At 47.8% G+C, this 14,976-nt stretch overlaps 1 protein-coding gene across 1 annotated transcript; it reads right to left on the bottom strand.

Annotated features, from left to right (window-relative positions):
• Positions 1-742: 742 nt before the first annotated feature.
• LOC149362374 (beta-alanine transporter-like) lies at positions 743-13,407 on the bottom strand. The gene is made up of 3 exons (XM_089568281.1): positions 13,036-13,407; positions 2,285-2,978; positions 743-750 (listed from the first exon to the last, which is right to left on the bottom strand). Exons 1-3 carry the CDS (start codon positions 13,384-13,386, stop codon positions 743-745), a joined length of 1,053 nt encoding a protein of 350 aa, XP_089424407.1. The 5' UTR covers positions 13,387-13,407.
• Positions 13,408-14,976: the final 1,569 nt, after the last annotated feature.

Raw genomic sequence — 14,976 nt, 5'->3', positions numbered from 1 at the left:
ACCTTGTCTCGTCATGCTCAAACGTGAAGTGTACACACGCCACGAGTAAACTACTGCAAAGAATCATTATCATACTACTGCCCACTTTGTTAAATAGGTTGCAACAAGTGTCATTTCGTCCTTTTTTAATCCGAATTCCATTACTAAGTAATTTTCGTCATCATTACCTAAGTGAAGTGTGGGCTATGTTTTGGTCGTTCCCACACAACTTTTTGATGACTGTTTCTTCATGTCTACTGACATTCATTTTCGATACTTGCTGTGGCCTCCATAACTCCTCAAAAAGTTGGTAATAATTCTGCGTTCTATCTTTTTCTTTACCTATGAATCACTTGTGCCATAGCCGTATCTATAAGACGCCAATCTGCAAGGGGGCAGGACCCGTGTCATGCCGTTGTCGTGGCTTTATGGCCTCTCTCCTCCACTGAAAAAGTAATTACAACAAATGTATCAAATTGTTCATTTGGTTTTATTTCCTCCTCTTTTACACACCGGAATCTCAATACCCCTTCGTAATACATTGGCCACCAGCAACCGGCTCTCTGCTCTAAGCACCTGTACTGGCGCCAGTGACGAGCTCCATCATAAAAAAAAATAAAATCTGCATGGTCCACTGTACAAACACAAACAAGGCAAGTAATATTTTGGGTGACTCAATATGCGCTGAGACTGCGTTGCTTATTGTCACGGATTACTCCAAAACACATAACGACGCATCTAATATTCCCTCAAAATTTTCTCATTAATGTTCTGCAACAGTCATAAAACACAAACGCATAGAGTAGACAGGGTTTTACGCAGTTCAAAATGCGAAGAAAAACTAAATTCTACAATGAATTAAATATGGCTAAACAGCACACAGGACTACCGAAGCGTAGTTCAGGAGCAATGTAATGACGATTGGGATTGTCTTCAGTAACCGTAAGCGAGAGAGCAGCCACTTCACAAAAATACTGATAGCAAACTGAACGTTGGCCCGCCACTAGTAGTCCTTCTCGACAAGGAGCGGAACACACAAGAAGCGAATCAGAGCGAAAATGTTTAAACACAAAATCTTTGGTGGGTTTTGGTTCTAGCAGCCGACATGTTAGAAAATTCGTAGCAAGTCTACCTGAAATTGTTCCTTGATGAGAACTCAATACGCAAAGAAACAATACGGAACCACAATGTCCTGATGTTCAGTTCAAGCCAGCACCTCAAGCTGTATTGTGTTTTCGCGCCTTCTTACTCTTCGATGCGGCCTTTTGCGGAGCCCGCAAATCTTGCGAAGATGATGCAGACTTCTCCAGAGGTAATCGAACTTCCTGCGAAGGTTGCGCAAACTTCTCAAGGGGAGCTCCGGCATCTTCCGAAGTGGATGTAGCCTTTACCAGAGGTGGTCCAGTGTTCTGTGAACGTGATCCAGCTTTGAGCTGTGTAGAGCCTGCCGAACGACTAGCTTTTGAAGATGATTCGCCCTTTCTCAAAGGCAAAACAAGGTTTTCAGCAGCCGTTCCGGTCCCTTGCGGAGGGCATGTGGCTAACGCAGGGGACGGCGCCACAGATGTCGCTTCGCATTCCGCTGCAGGCGCAACAAGGCTTGCCGGCGCCTGCTTTGACTTCCGGAACCTATCCGGCTTGCCTGACTTTTCCGCTTTCTCAGATGCTCGAAATGGATCGAGGAAAGCCTTCAGGGCCTCCATGCGCTCCCGTGCGTCCAACGTGCCAGGATCCGTGTCTTTCTTTTGATGGTAGAATATCTCGGGAAGCCACTGAACTGCCACCGCGCTGAACAAACTCAGTACCGTCATCAGAATATTCAAAGCTAATACCCGCTGGTGTCCGCCGAAAGCGCCAATCAATGTGGCCAGAAGGACTCCCGCGCGGCCGACGGAATAGGATATGCAGAATCCAACGCTTCTAATAGCAGTGGGGAACACTTCGCCGGCATAGCTATAGTTGACGCACATAGCCGCAGTAGTGGCGCTTAAGACCATTAATGAGGATAATGGCATCGCGATAGTCAACTTTAATTCGTAGGACACTGTCTGAAACACGCCAGAAAGAGAGAGCAGCGCCAGCACAACGGAGAGCGTGAATCTTTGGCCTCTTTTTTTAAGGCTATAGTAGGTAGCGATGAGGAGTAGAATTTTGAAGAGCTGTGACGATACTGCCCAGTGGGTTGTAAAACTCGTGCGGACCATGCGTGAACCATAGAAGGCAAAGTTCACTCCAAACCAGGACACAATTATAGACGCGGCACGTTGGCGAAAGGAAGCCGGAGGGAAGATGCTTTCCGATCCACCTGTCCCTGCTCCGGAGGATGTCTCCCGCTTCTCAAGCTGTCGCTTGAGCGCTGTGAAGGTGGCTCTGGCCTTGGCTATATCCACTCTGTTGCACTTGGCCGCATGCAGAACGGTGCTCTCAGCCTGGCGAACTCTCCACGTGGCGAGCTGCCAGACGGGGGACTCCTCGAGGGAGTAGCACCAGGCCAGCACAATGGCCGTGGACGCGACGAGGAGCGCGTGCGACAGCCTCCAGCTAGGACGGAGCAGCGACAGCAGGTGGTACAGTGCAGGCGGCACTGAGCTACCGACAATGGTGGCCAGAAGGATGTACAGTGTCCGGTGCTCGTTTCCTGTCACTTCGTAGAGAACGAGAAAGTTCAACACGGTGGTGGTGCTGGCCGTAGCGGAGACGACAATCCTGGCCAAGAGGAAGGCACCCAAGGCCTTTGTCGAACTGGCCGCCATGCTGGCCAACAGCATGGTGGCGGCACTCCCCAGGATGACCGGCCTGCGCCCCACGCGGTCGGCCATTATACCGGCCACAGGCACGAGGAACAGCGCTCCCATCGTGTACATGGAGCTGGAGGTGGAGTACAGCCAGCTGTGATTGCAGACGAGGTCCCACTTGCTGACGACGCTGTCACTAACATCCGTTGTGTCGTAGTCCCATCGGTCGCAGGGAAGTTCGTGGCGCTCCTCTTGGTTATCGTCCTGAGAAACGAAAAAAGAAAAAGAAAACGAAGCCAGATTAAATTTTGAGGGCTGAGCGATGCCGTGTGATGATACAAGGTCATATTTAAATAATAACTTAACATGAAGCTTGAGCAAAATTCACGACAAAACAAAAGAGTTTGAAAACATTGGCATAGAATGCGACAGTACAAATAAAGATATTGGTGGCTGGTATTACAATCCAGGAGCAGTACTGCTGAATTTACGTAATTAGGCTGCTGGCAAAAGTGATATGTAGATATAGATAAAATCAGTTATCAAACCAAAGTTTTACTAAGTGCCATCCTTCTGCTTTAAGCTGGAGGAAGAGAGAAAATACTCGGGGCAGGGACAAAAAGCTACAGGCATAGTAGCTTGGCAGGGCTTCTGCCCTTTTCTTGCCTTAGGTGGCGAACAGACCTGCATGAAACTCAATATTCCCAAAAGGTAACAGGCACACATCTAATATAGGCTGTACAATTTCGACCACATCTACTTATGCAAAGAACACAAAAGTAACAAATGTCGAGAGTACACACACATACACACATTCTGCCCTTTCGCTTAACAAAAACACATGTAAATTTTAAACATGGAATATGACCATATTTACAAAGCTGTTTCGAAGCATACGCTCACGGGATGCAATTTCTACGTTGGCTCACAAGTCCACATATTAACGATATCAAGCAAACGAAATAAAAAAAAACGAGTACAGAGGACTACAGCGCACTTTTTTTTCTTGACAAATTTTATTGATTACGAAATTCATAATTAAAATCACGGATGTGTTTTCTGCACTAAGGTACTCTGCAGTTTTTGTTGGACATGTTATCTGTGCTGTTATTTCGGTTCCTTAGAAATTTAAGTGGTTCGACATGTGGTGCTGCAACCTGTGTAAGCCTTGATAGGTACGGGAGAACGGGATTGACCACAGTTCTCTTTTGCTGACAGAATATGGTGTCTCCAAAGTTTTCCTGTCAATACACAGCTTCACAAAAGTGTTGTACCTCAGAGTTTGTTTATATTGTCACCATCAGAGGAGCCGTGAAGGTAGGTGTCGGGAAGAAACCAAAAGTGGGAGACTTGTTTTAATTAGCAAGCCAGGTCTTAGAACACAGAACAGAGCCCATGCTTCTCGACAGCCCACCACCGCTTGGTAGTCGTTTTCGACTCAGCGCGGAGGCCACGCGCAGCGCTAGGCGCGTGGCATTATTCTTCCCCCCCCCCCCCCCCCGCTCCACGAAAGCAAACATCGTCTCGATGTGGAATGGGATATGTAAAGGGAGAGAAGGAGGAGACGAAAAAAGAATAGGGGTTAGGTGAACTAAACAATTCGCGCTAGTTGAGATGCGGGGAGTGTCAAGTTTGCGCGTGGGGTAAGGGGATAAAGGTACGAAACATAGCGTGAACACAATGCTCAGTCACGCTAAAAGTACGCCTTTAAGCGCACTACATGCACGACTTCGGGCCGTTGTCGCTGAGGGCCGACGACCACAGTTCCATCGGGGACAACTTCGTAGTTGACGCTGTTCAGGCGGTGCACGACTCTGTACGGGCCAAAATACCTATTTATGACCTTTCGCACAACCCCTTGTGGCACACAGGTGTCCACAACCACACGTGGTCACCCGAGCGTAGTGCATGTTCCAGTGTCGAAGGTTATAGTGTCGGGCATCGGCGGATTGCTGGTCCTTGATGTGCAAGCGGGCCAGCTTACGGGACTGCACTGCTTGCTCCACGAAGTGGCCTCCTTCAGGGGGAGCTCGGCGTTGCCGTACGGGAGCATCGCACTGACATCATGCGGACCTGCCTGCCATACACGAGGGGGAACGGGGTAAACTAGGTGGTTTCCTCCGTTACGGTATTATATGAGAAGGTGACGTACGCCAAGGCATTATCCCAGGTTTTGTGTCCACGTACATCGAGATCATGTCCGCCAAAGTTTTGTTCAGCCGTTCCTTTAGACCATTCGTTTGGGGATGATAGGCTGTTGTTGGTAGATGCGAAGTATGGCTAAGTGTTAATATGTCACGCACGAGCAGGGCTGTGAACGCCTTGCCTCGGTCAGTAATGATGGCCGATGTGGCGCCGCGTCTAAGCACGATGTCGTGGATAAAAAAGTGAAGAACTTCGGAGGCAGTACCTCGAGCAAGGGCATTCGCTTATGCGTAACGGGTCAAGTAGTCTGTGGCGACCACGACCCACTTGTGGCCGGTCGACGAGACAGAGAAACGGCCCCAGAAGGTCCGTGCCGACTTTATCAAATGGTATTTGTGGCGGCTCGATGCACTGAAGAAGTCCGGGAGGCTTGAACGCGGGTTTTTTCCGCCGCTGGCATTGCCGGCATGTCCGGACATAATGCTCGGCACTTGAAGGGAGGAGGGGCCAGTAATAGTCCTGCCGGATGCGGGATAAGGTGCGTCTAACACAAAGGTGGCCCGAAGTCGGTTTATCATGGCACGCAAGGAGGACTTCTTCCCGTAGATCAGACGGCATGACGAGCACGCAAGTTGTCGGACTGGAAGCAGAGTTCTTTTTATAAAGCACCCCTCTCCGCAAGCAGACCGATGATAGTCCGCAAGGTGCCGTCGTATTTCAGGGCGCCCACCTTCGAGATGTTCGATGAGCAGGCACAGCTCGGCGTCGGCACGCTGTCTGGAAACGAGCTGAGACGTGCTGACCGCTCCCAGGAATCTATCATCGTCGGTGGTGTCTTCTGGAGGAGTTTCGTCGAGAGCGCGTGACAAGCTATCAGCGTCGGTGTTTCCGGCGTGACTTACAGGTGACGGTGAAAACAAATTCCTGCAGGAGTAATGCCCAACATGCTAGGCGGCCGAGAGGGTCCTTTAAATTTTCCAGCCAGCACAGCGAGTGGTGGCCGGTGACGATACTAAACGGTCGGCCATACAGGTATGGGCGGAACTTAGCGGCCCCCCGTACGACCGCCAAATATTCTTTTTCGGTGGTAGAGTAGTTCAACGCAGCGCGTGACAGTGAGCGGCTGGCGTAGGCAATTACTTTGTCGGCACCGTTTTACCGCTGAAATAGAACGGCACCAAGACCGACGTTGCTCCCATCCGTGTGTACCTCCGTGTCGGCAATGACAAGGCTATATTTGAGGAAGTGCCGCAGAAGAAGTACATTAAAGAAGGCAAAACATTCCTTTGAATGCACGTTGTAGCTTGTATTTGCTATATGGCGAATAGCTTTTTTCTGTATAAGGTGTAATTTATTGATGTTTCTCTGAGATGTGTATGCCGATATAAGGCTGCTGTAACTAATACGTGGGAGTAATACTGTATTAAAGAGCATAAGCATAAATTTTACAGGAAGCACTTGCATAAACCTACTCAGCAGACCAAAAGCTCTTGATAACTTTCCTGCTACATGGTCTACAGTTATCCCCTAGGTTTTAGCTTCTTTAACAAGTTTTAGTTGTTCTGTCCCGACATTTATCCTAAAATCTCGAGGAATAATTTTTCGTACAGGTGCAAATAATGGCTTTGGTATTTAGGTATTAATTTCTAAACCAGTTATATCAGTCCACTGTAGCCGTTTGCTTAGCGCAATATTATCGAAATGTATGAGATCGCAAATGTTACTTGACTGGAAGAAAAGACTAGTATCATCTGCATAAATAATGTAACAATGCTTACTAGTATTCATGATGTATTTATACAGATATTGAATAGCACTTGTCCGAATACACTACCCTGTGGTACTCCCGATACAATATCTAATACAGCAGAACGGCATTCATTATTTACTACACAATACTTGCGATGAATAAAATAAAATTTGAGGAGCTTCCCAGGAATTCCACGGAAACCATAATGTTTAATTTTGTAAATAAGATTTCATACCCACTTGATAGCAGGAGCTGGCGGGTGACTGTTGTGTTTAGTTTTCTTTTTTTGGTTTTTGACCAACGATTTTATCGCACTTTCTTCCTTTATAATTCTACGTGTTTTCGAATAAACTTCCAGTTGTTAGTCAGCGCTCGTGTCGTCTACTCTTTCTGTCCGCGTTTTTCGCGCTAAAATTTTGCAAGATGTATGTTAACCAACTAGCCCAATCTGCAGTATTGTTATCGTATCTCATGTTCGTCAAAGAATGAAGTACTCTTTTGCCTATAACTTCTTCTAATCTCTAGAGAAAACAGGTAACACAACAATCGGGCGATAATTTGAAAAATTGTTTTTATCACCAGATTTATGTTCAGGTCACAATCTAGCACACAACATGTTTTCTTGAAAAGCTCCAGTCTGCAAGACAGGGTTAAAGATGAAACAAAGGGGTGATGCCAAAAGCTCGAGACCATGTTTTATGGGTTTAATTTCTAAGTCATCAATATCTCGGGCCATGCTATTTGTCACCCCAACTTCGCGCACTCAGCGTTAGTTCCCAGACATCCCTAAGCGTGGGGAGGTGGCGGGATCGGATTCAAAGGAGATGCCTTCGACTCAGCGCGGCAAGCTCAGCGGCGACCAGCTACCAAGTGCCAAGAGGTTTTTGGTCGTTTGGTGCCGAGCTTTCGCCGGTCGTAATCAAGAGAATGGGCCGCAGCCAAATGTTCACACCAGAAAATGGGTCGCAGCCAAAGGTTTGCAAACAAAACAAAGTTTATGCAGCAACAAGATTATAGAGAGGATTTCACAATCACTAGTACAAACGCAAACAAAATGATTAGCAAAACAATGCAACTCGTGCAAAGTTGAACTCGAGAAAGACTACAATAAAAAAGAGATATTATACCTCAAGTGCACTAACACAAGAGAGAGGCAAACAAACAAAACACAGTTTGTTCACCAGGCTCTGCCACAGGCCGACGACCCGAGGTTCAAGACGATGCCGTCCCGCAGACTGGCGCGCGCTGCCTCGTTGGTCCGTGGCGGGGGCGAGTGGCGTTGTCCCGGGAGTCGAGCGGGCGCGCTTCGATGAAGCTTAAGCGGCGGCTCGGGCTAACCTACGTCAGTGAATGATTTGAAGAGGAAAGAGGGATGGCACTAGCCAATCTACTGGTCGCTAACCAAGACGCCCATTGCTGACGTGCCGATAGGTGTAGAGGGGGGAGGGGGAGAAAGGCTAACCGACGGCGGTCAACGCCCTTCTTATATGGTTTTGCTCACGGCTGTCTGTTCTTCTCGCCAATGGAGGCGCGCGCATACACATAGTATCGGCCGTGCAGTCTCCTTCTCTTTGCCGCGCTGGGCGCGCTTCCCTGATTGGTCAAAAGCCGGGAGTGGCTTCCAGGATCATCTGGAAATTTCTGTCGTGACGCCGCCGCCAACGTACGAATGAAGAGGAGGAGAACATATCTTAGCACACGCAAGACTAAACCCTCTCTGCCGGCTTTGAGTAGAAGCAGCTCCGACATTCTACAAAAATCGACGTCATGGCTGACTCATTCTCTTCCCGCGCGTCGTGTCGGCGAGCGGTGGTGGAGGGGGCAGCCACTCACACAAGGCTAGTCGCTCACCGGGGTTGTCTTCTCCCCCGTTTTACGACCCGCGCTGGCGAGATGTGTCCGCGCGGCGCTGTTTGTTTCTTTTCAAAATTCCGCCGAATTTTGTGACTCGACCTCTTCCTTTAAGAATCATGTGCAACAGTATTCACAAATTACAAAATTCGCGCGCACATGCATGGGCTAACAAACTCTCAATGGCATGTGAGAAGATATATAGGTCAATACATTGATGTTTCCACATAAAGAACACAGTGCAGTAGACAGGATGCACTTCAGACATGCCCTAGTTCGGCAGCACATTGACACAAAATTATAAATAGGCAGCACACAAGTACGAGGCATACTTTCGTCTATACTTCCAAGTTTGGCCTATACAGAGGGTTCGGAACAGGAATGTTTCGCTCAAGCTTCCAGTCGCCCTTTCAATTCTCTTTCTTACGCGACTCTGTTTTCTTCCTATCGCCCGTTCTAGTCTTCTTCCGCCTCATTCTGAGGATTCCCTTCCGAACGCTTTTCGGGCCCAGTTTCCTACTCGTAGTGCTGTGTGGTTTTGCGCCCAGACTTCAAGCCCTTCCACTATTCGTGTGGCTACCGCGTCGGTTACGAAGGAATTTAATCCCAGTTCGCACATGATGGCTACACTTCTCGTGTTCTCCTTCCTTTCGGGGTGCACTCTTCTTTAAGCGCTTCCTTCTCCAGACGGAGTCCTTTCTGTATGGCGGGCTCGTTCGTCTCAGCTTCTTCCTCATTTTGCTGCGATGCTCCTGCAGCTGGCTTGGACTCGACTCAGCTGTCTTCAGCTTAGTTCTCTTTCTGTCCATTCTCTTCCTGAATTTTCTCCGGGATTTTTGCAGTTCCATTCCACCTGTATCGGCAGTGCTCGATTCGCTTATACTCCTCTTTACTTCCTTCCACATTCTCCTTCGGGTCAAGCCCCGTTCACCGTCAATTGCGTCATCCGAGCTCTTCTCTCGCGATGAAGCCACTTGTCCGGCTTTTTTTTGTTCTTCGAGGGCTGCGCTTTCACCTCCAAGTCCTTTTTTTCTTTTCTTCTTTCTGACTACTCTTCGAGCGCAATGCTCAGAGCTTGGCTAAGGAGTCTTTGGAGAATCTTTCTCCCCACTTATGAATTCTTCTTTGCCAATTCCTTGCTTCAGTTGGTCACTTTCAGTGCAGTCGCAAAAAGGCTTTCCTTCTACTGCACCTACTCCTTCCTCAGAGGCAAAAGTTTCTTCGCCTTCGTCATGGGCACCAATTTCCTCGCCTTGCTCTTAGGAAAAGCCCTCCTCGCTGCCCGAGAGTTCACGCGAAACAGACTCCTGCGTTTCACATGAAGTGCTCTCCGCATCTACAGCGAGGTCGGAGTTTTCGCACTCTTTGAAATTGGACCGCTCTTCCTCAATGTTCCTGCTGCAACTCTCAGGCATGCAGCAGTGTGATTTCTCGCTGGAGCTCCAACTTTTTTCCTCATTTTCAGGCCACTGCCCTAAGGTGCCCTCTGACGGAAGCGTCAGGCTGGCCTTCTCCTCATTGCCTACTACCTCGGTAGTAGCTGCACTTTCACGGCTCACCAGGGTTTCCTTCTCCCCCGTTTCACGACCCGCGCAGGCGATGTGCGTCCGCGCGGCGCTGTTTGTTCCTATTTTAAAAATTGTGCCAAATTTTGTGACACTATTTTTCAGCGACATAAAAACAGAGTAGAATTCTACGCAAGCTGTTGGTTCAAAAAGATTGTTTTAAAATTACGTGCGCCTGTGTATTGTTCAAATTCACCCTTATCGACTGGGGATGCTCCGATGTTGAGAGTCACATAGTGTTCATTAAGCTTCTCTGCTAATTCCTTTTCATCGAGTGTTTTTCCACGTACTGTTACATAAAGTTCCTCTCTGTGGAGAGTGCTATTTTTCGCTAATTTGTTATGTTCGCGCCAGTGAAATATGTATTTTTGCGGAAAGTTTGTACACGGTTTCTCTATTTTCTAAAAGCAGGAAGGCCACAGATATTCTTTGTTTGGATAAACTTAGCGTACAACTGTCCCTTGCTCTTAATAATCCTAAGCTATTCATTTGTCATAAATGGTTTGCGTTGCTTTTTCGATTTCCGTGTCCCTTTTAGTTTAAAACAGTCATAATAATTTTCCTATACTGGGTGTTTCAACGAGCACTTATATATATTCCTAAAATTTGGGGAGTTCGATTTGAAATCCAATCTTTTCAGGAAGAAGATGGCTTCTTTGGTGGACGCTAGTTGCTCTAGATTTAATCTTAATTAGGTAATAAGCCACTAAACATTACTAATTACCTTTCAAACTACTCATTGTGAGGCTTAGTGCCAATTTGTCAGATTTTACAAAAGTCAATACCTACAGAACATAAGAAGCGAGAGGTCAACGACTTGAAACATTAAAGACCCATGAGCTTACTGACCGTTACCTACAAGATATTTACTAAAGTAATCCCAAACAGAAGCAGGAAAACCTTACACTTCAGTCAGCCAAATGACTAGGCAGGCTTTCGTAAAGGATACTAGGCAAGAGACTCTATTCACACTATCAATCAGTTGGTACAGAAATGCGCAGAATATATTGCGTTTGTCAACTACGAGAAAGCATTTGACTCAGTGCAAACCTCAGCAGTCATACAGGCACTGCAGAAGTCAGGGTGTAGAAGAGTCTTATGTGAAAATACTGGAAGATATCTACAACGACTGTGCAGCTCCCATAGTCCTCCATAAAGTGAACAATAAAATTCCCATAAAGAAAGTATCAGGCAGGGATGCTTTATATCGCCAATGCTATTCACGAGAGGTTCACAGAAGGTCTTCTGATGCCTGGATTGGGAATATTTGGTGATAAGAGTTAATGCAGACTACCTAAATAATTTGCAATTCACTGATGACATTCCTTGCTATGTCACCCCTTAGATGAGCTACAAAGCATGATCAGAGAGCTACACAAGCGGAGCAGAACGGTGGTTCTAAAAATCAACATCTAGGAAACCGAAGTAATTCTGAAAAGTCTAGCAAGGGAACAGCAGTTGCCAATAGGTAGTAAGGTGCTGGAAGTAGAAAGAAAATATACCTACTTAGAGCAGGTAGTGACCGCGGATCTGGATCATGAGAGAGAAATAACTGGAAGAATAGGAATTATGTGGAGCTCATAAGGTAGGTTCTCTCAGATGATGAATAGATTTTTACCAATATCTCTCAATGAAAAAGCATAAAAAAGCTGTATCTTAACGGTACTCACCTATGGGGCACAAACCTGGAGGCTAACAAGGGCAACGCAGTCAGCAATGAAAAGAAAAATGATAGGTGCAACGTGAAGAGACTAGAAGCGGGCAGAGTGGGTGAGGGAACAAACGCATATTAATGACATCCTAGTCGCCCTCAAAAGAAAAAAAAATGGCCTTGGGCAGGGAATGTATTCCGAAGGCACGATAACCGCTGGTCCTTAAGGGAAACGGAGTGGACTCCACGAGAAGGCAAGCGTAGCAAGGGGCGCAAGAAAGTTTGGGTGGCTCATGACATTAAGAAGTTTGCGGGGGTACGGTGGCCGCAGTTGGCAAAAAACAGCATTAATTGGGGAGACATGGAAGCGGCCTTTGTCCTCCAGTGGGCGTAGTCAGGCTGATGGTGACAGAGCCTATATTGAACTACCTGTGCATTCTTACCGCATCGTGCAGTTTCTATCCATTATCCGGCTGCCGAAAGGAAACGGAAGTCATGTCTAACTGAATACTGCGACATCTGCTGTTGGCGGTTAGCCAAAGGATTTTGTGCACAACTTGCCGTCATAATTACGTGTAATGACGCGAGCCCAGCGAGGTAACATATATATTCGCGAATTTTTCATCTATCAAATACTATGACTGCTGAGCCAAATGTGAAGCGCTTTAGTGTTTCACATACAGACAACACCTACGCCATGTAGATGCTCACCTATAGGGTAGGAATGTTGAGGCTTACGAAACGCGTTCAGCTTAAGATAAAGACGACGCGCAACAAAACGACGAGGACGAAGATCAGAAAAGACACAGAGAAGTGCTTGAGTGTATTTGAGTCTACCCTCGTCTTCGTCCTCGTCATTTTGTGGGCGCTGTCAAGAAAAAATCGGCTTGGGCGCGACATGTAATGCACAGACAAGATAACCGCCGGTCCTTAAAGGTAACGTAGTGTATTGCTAGAGAGGGCTAACGTAGCACGGGTCGGAAGAACGAGAGCTGGCTTGATAAGAATAATAAGTCTGCGGGGATAGAACTGCCGCAGATATCAACGGACAGGGTTATTTAAAGAGGCATGGGAGAGGCTTTTGCCCTGCTGTGCGCATAGTGTCTGACGATGATGATCACACATACGCTGTAAAAATTAAACCTGCACGTAGATGTTACCGTGAGTAAGATGCTAACATTTCGGAGGTGCCCGCAAGAGAGGCAGAGAGAACAAAATGCAGTCACAGGATAGTTGCTGTGCGACAAAAGTACCTTGACAGACAGGCTTAAAAAGCGGCAAAGGAGGAAACCTCGCTCGCACAACTAACATATAGCTGGTAGAAATATTGAGAGAAATAGAATAATCCATCTGGCTTACCGGAACTGGCGGGCTGTATACTGTGCACTTGCTGAAGCTTCCGTCGGCCAGCACAGGAATCGCCACGTTCTTCCACTGCCGGACTGGCCAGTCGCGGAACTCCGAAGGCGGCTGGCACCAGTGGTCCACGGGGCGGCCGATGAGGCGGTAGGCGAACGCGTGCATCAGGACCACGATTACGGAGAGGGTGGTGCACAGCAACACCGACTGCTGGAACCATCCGTGGCCCAAGATGACGTACACATTTTCCTGAATCAGGGCTCGCGAATCAGTGCCCACGAAGCCCTCGAGGAGGCAAGCAGTTGGTAATTTGGGGCCCACGTCCGAACTCGCATCCTCTTTTGGGGGCATTGTCTTATCGGGATGGACGTCGATTCCCTGCAAGTAGATGAAATCCTACCTGTTATGCCTCTGGGGACAAGCACCGGCACAGTTTGCGTGTCAGCCCTCGCCGAAGCTCCCACTAGTGAGGATACAATACCTAGAGACCGTACTGACCTGTGGAACACCGAAGTGGACGACCACGAACGTGGAGGATAACGATTACAGTTGCGCCTATGGCTTGGGTTCAGGAGAGACTCTGCTGTAACCTCCAGCCGCTGAAGAGCTGCTAAGCGGGAGATTTTTTCTACGTCGTCTGCGTCTTCTTTGGTGGTTTGGTTGTTTCGCATGGGACGTGGGACGCATGCGTTGAAGGTCGGAAAAAGTTTTTTTTATTTGTCGGCGTTCATGACAATTGTATGTTGATGGCAGGTGTTTCAGTATGTATTCTTATATAAATTTAGCACAAAATCTGTTTTAAGTGGACACGTAATTTTTCAAACAATTAGATGCAATGTAACAACCGCAGCGCGCCGCCACCATTTGCTGGCTGCTTTGTAAATAACCTTTTCCTAGGCCGTCCGTGTGCATAAACGCGTGCAACAAATTCGATGTCACAAAAAAAAATTGGTGCCTACTGGTTTGGGCATCCGCCTCCAATGCGGGAGGTGAGGGTATCGATTACCGCCCGGTCATACAGTAGGCATAGGCTCCTTCTGTCCAGGGCGGCGGAGTAAAGGAGGCCGAGGCCCAGTGGGGACGTGAACTTCATCAGAAAACCAGGTGTTGGCATTGTGAGCGAAAAATTACGGAAAGGATCTTGCAGGGTGTCCCCAGAGGACAACCTGGGATGCAAGTGGGACACGTAGGTCACCTGACCCTTTGGCATCATCGCAGCCTGCCACCGCACAACTGTTAACCTTGGTAGGGGGCAGTTAAATTAATGATTGATCACTCGGGAAAAGCAATCTGGGCCGCGCAAGCCCCACCGCTGGGAGCTCCTGCTGTCGCAGGAAAGTGGTGTAGCGCTTAACCGCTGGACCACTGCGCCACACAGCTATGAGGGCTGCCAGGGATCTAAGTATATAGTGAACGAGAGTCTCGATATACGATCGCTATCGCGTCATATCCTTATGATAGAGCGTAAGTGTCCCCTCAATTTTTTTCAAGGAACATAGTATACGTAGATTGATTTTCAGTGAATTAGCAGTTGTAACCGGCATTCCCCGCATTTCTCCGTTATGTCTGTTATTTGGTCTCACTGAAGCCTGTTTTGTTTTAAGCTGATCAACAGAATGCGGGATGGAGCCGGTTGTGTGTGCGTGTGTGTGTACTGCTTACTCTGAAACTGCCCACCTCCACAGGTGGTCGTTCAGTTAGTGATGACAGCACCAGCCATTGCAGCGCAGTGGCCCGTCGCTCAGCCACTGCGCCAGGGCGCCAGGTGCGGTATGAGGACTCCCAGGCAACTATGATTGCGACGCAGAGAATGATCACATCCGCATATATCGACATTCACTTATTATGGACATTCAAAGAATATCCATTCATGACCAAAGGATCGGAAAGCCAGAACGCCGCGTATCTCTCATATTTTAAGGCGGAAGCCTTTAATGCCTC

Source organism: Amblyomma mixtum, chromosome 2 (genome assembly GCF_055824585.1).
Source record: "Amblyomma mixtum isolate Tamu chromosome 2, ASM5582458v1, whole genome shotgun sequence".
In the NCBI taxonomy this organism is placed as follows: Eukaryota; Metazoa; Arthropoda; class Arachnida; order Ixodida; family Ixodidae; genus Amblyomma; species Amblyomma mixtum.
Note: the sequence above shows the minus strand (reverse complement) of the source record. Positions and strands in the feature narration are given on the sequence as shown.

Bases quoted from the DNA above. Each gene is read 5' to 3' on its own strand.
- LOC149362374 (XM_089568281.1), bottom strand. From the start codon at position 13,386: ATGCCCCCAAAAGAGGATGCGAGTTCGGACGTGGGCCCCAAATTACCA. The intron at 2,979-13,035 runs GTAAGCCAGATG...TTCGTTTCTCAG, and splicing joins TATACAGCCCGCCAGTTCCG to GACGATAACCAAGAGGAGCG.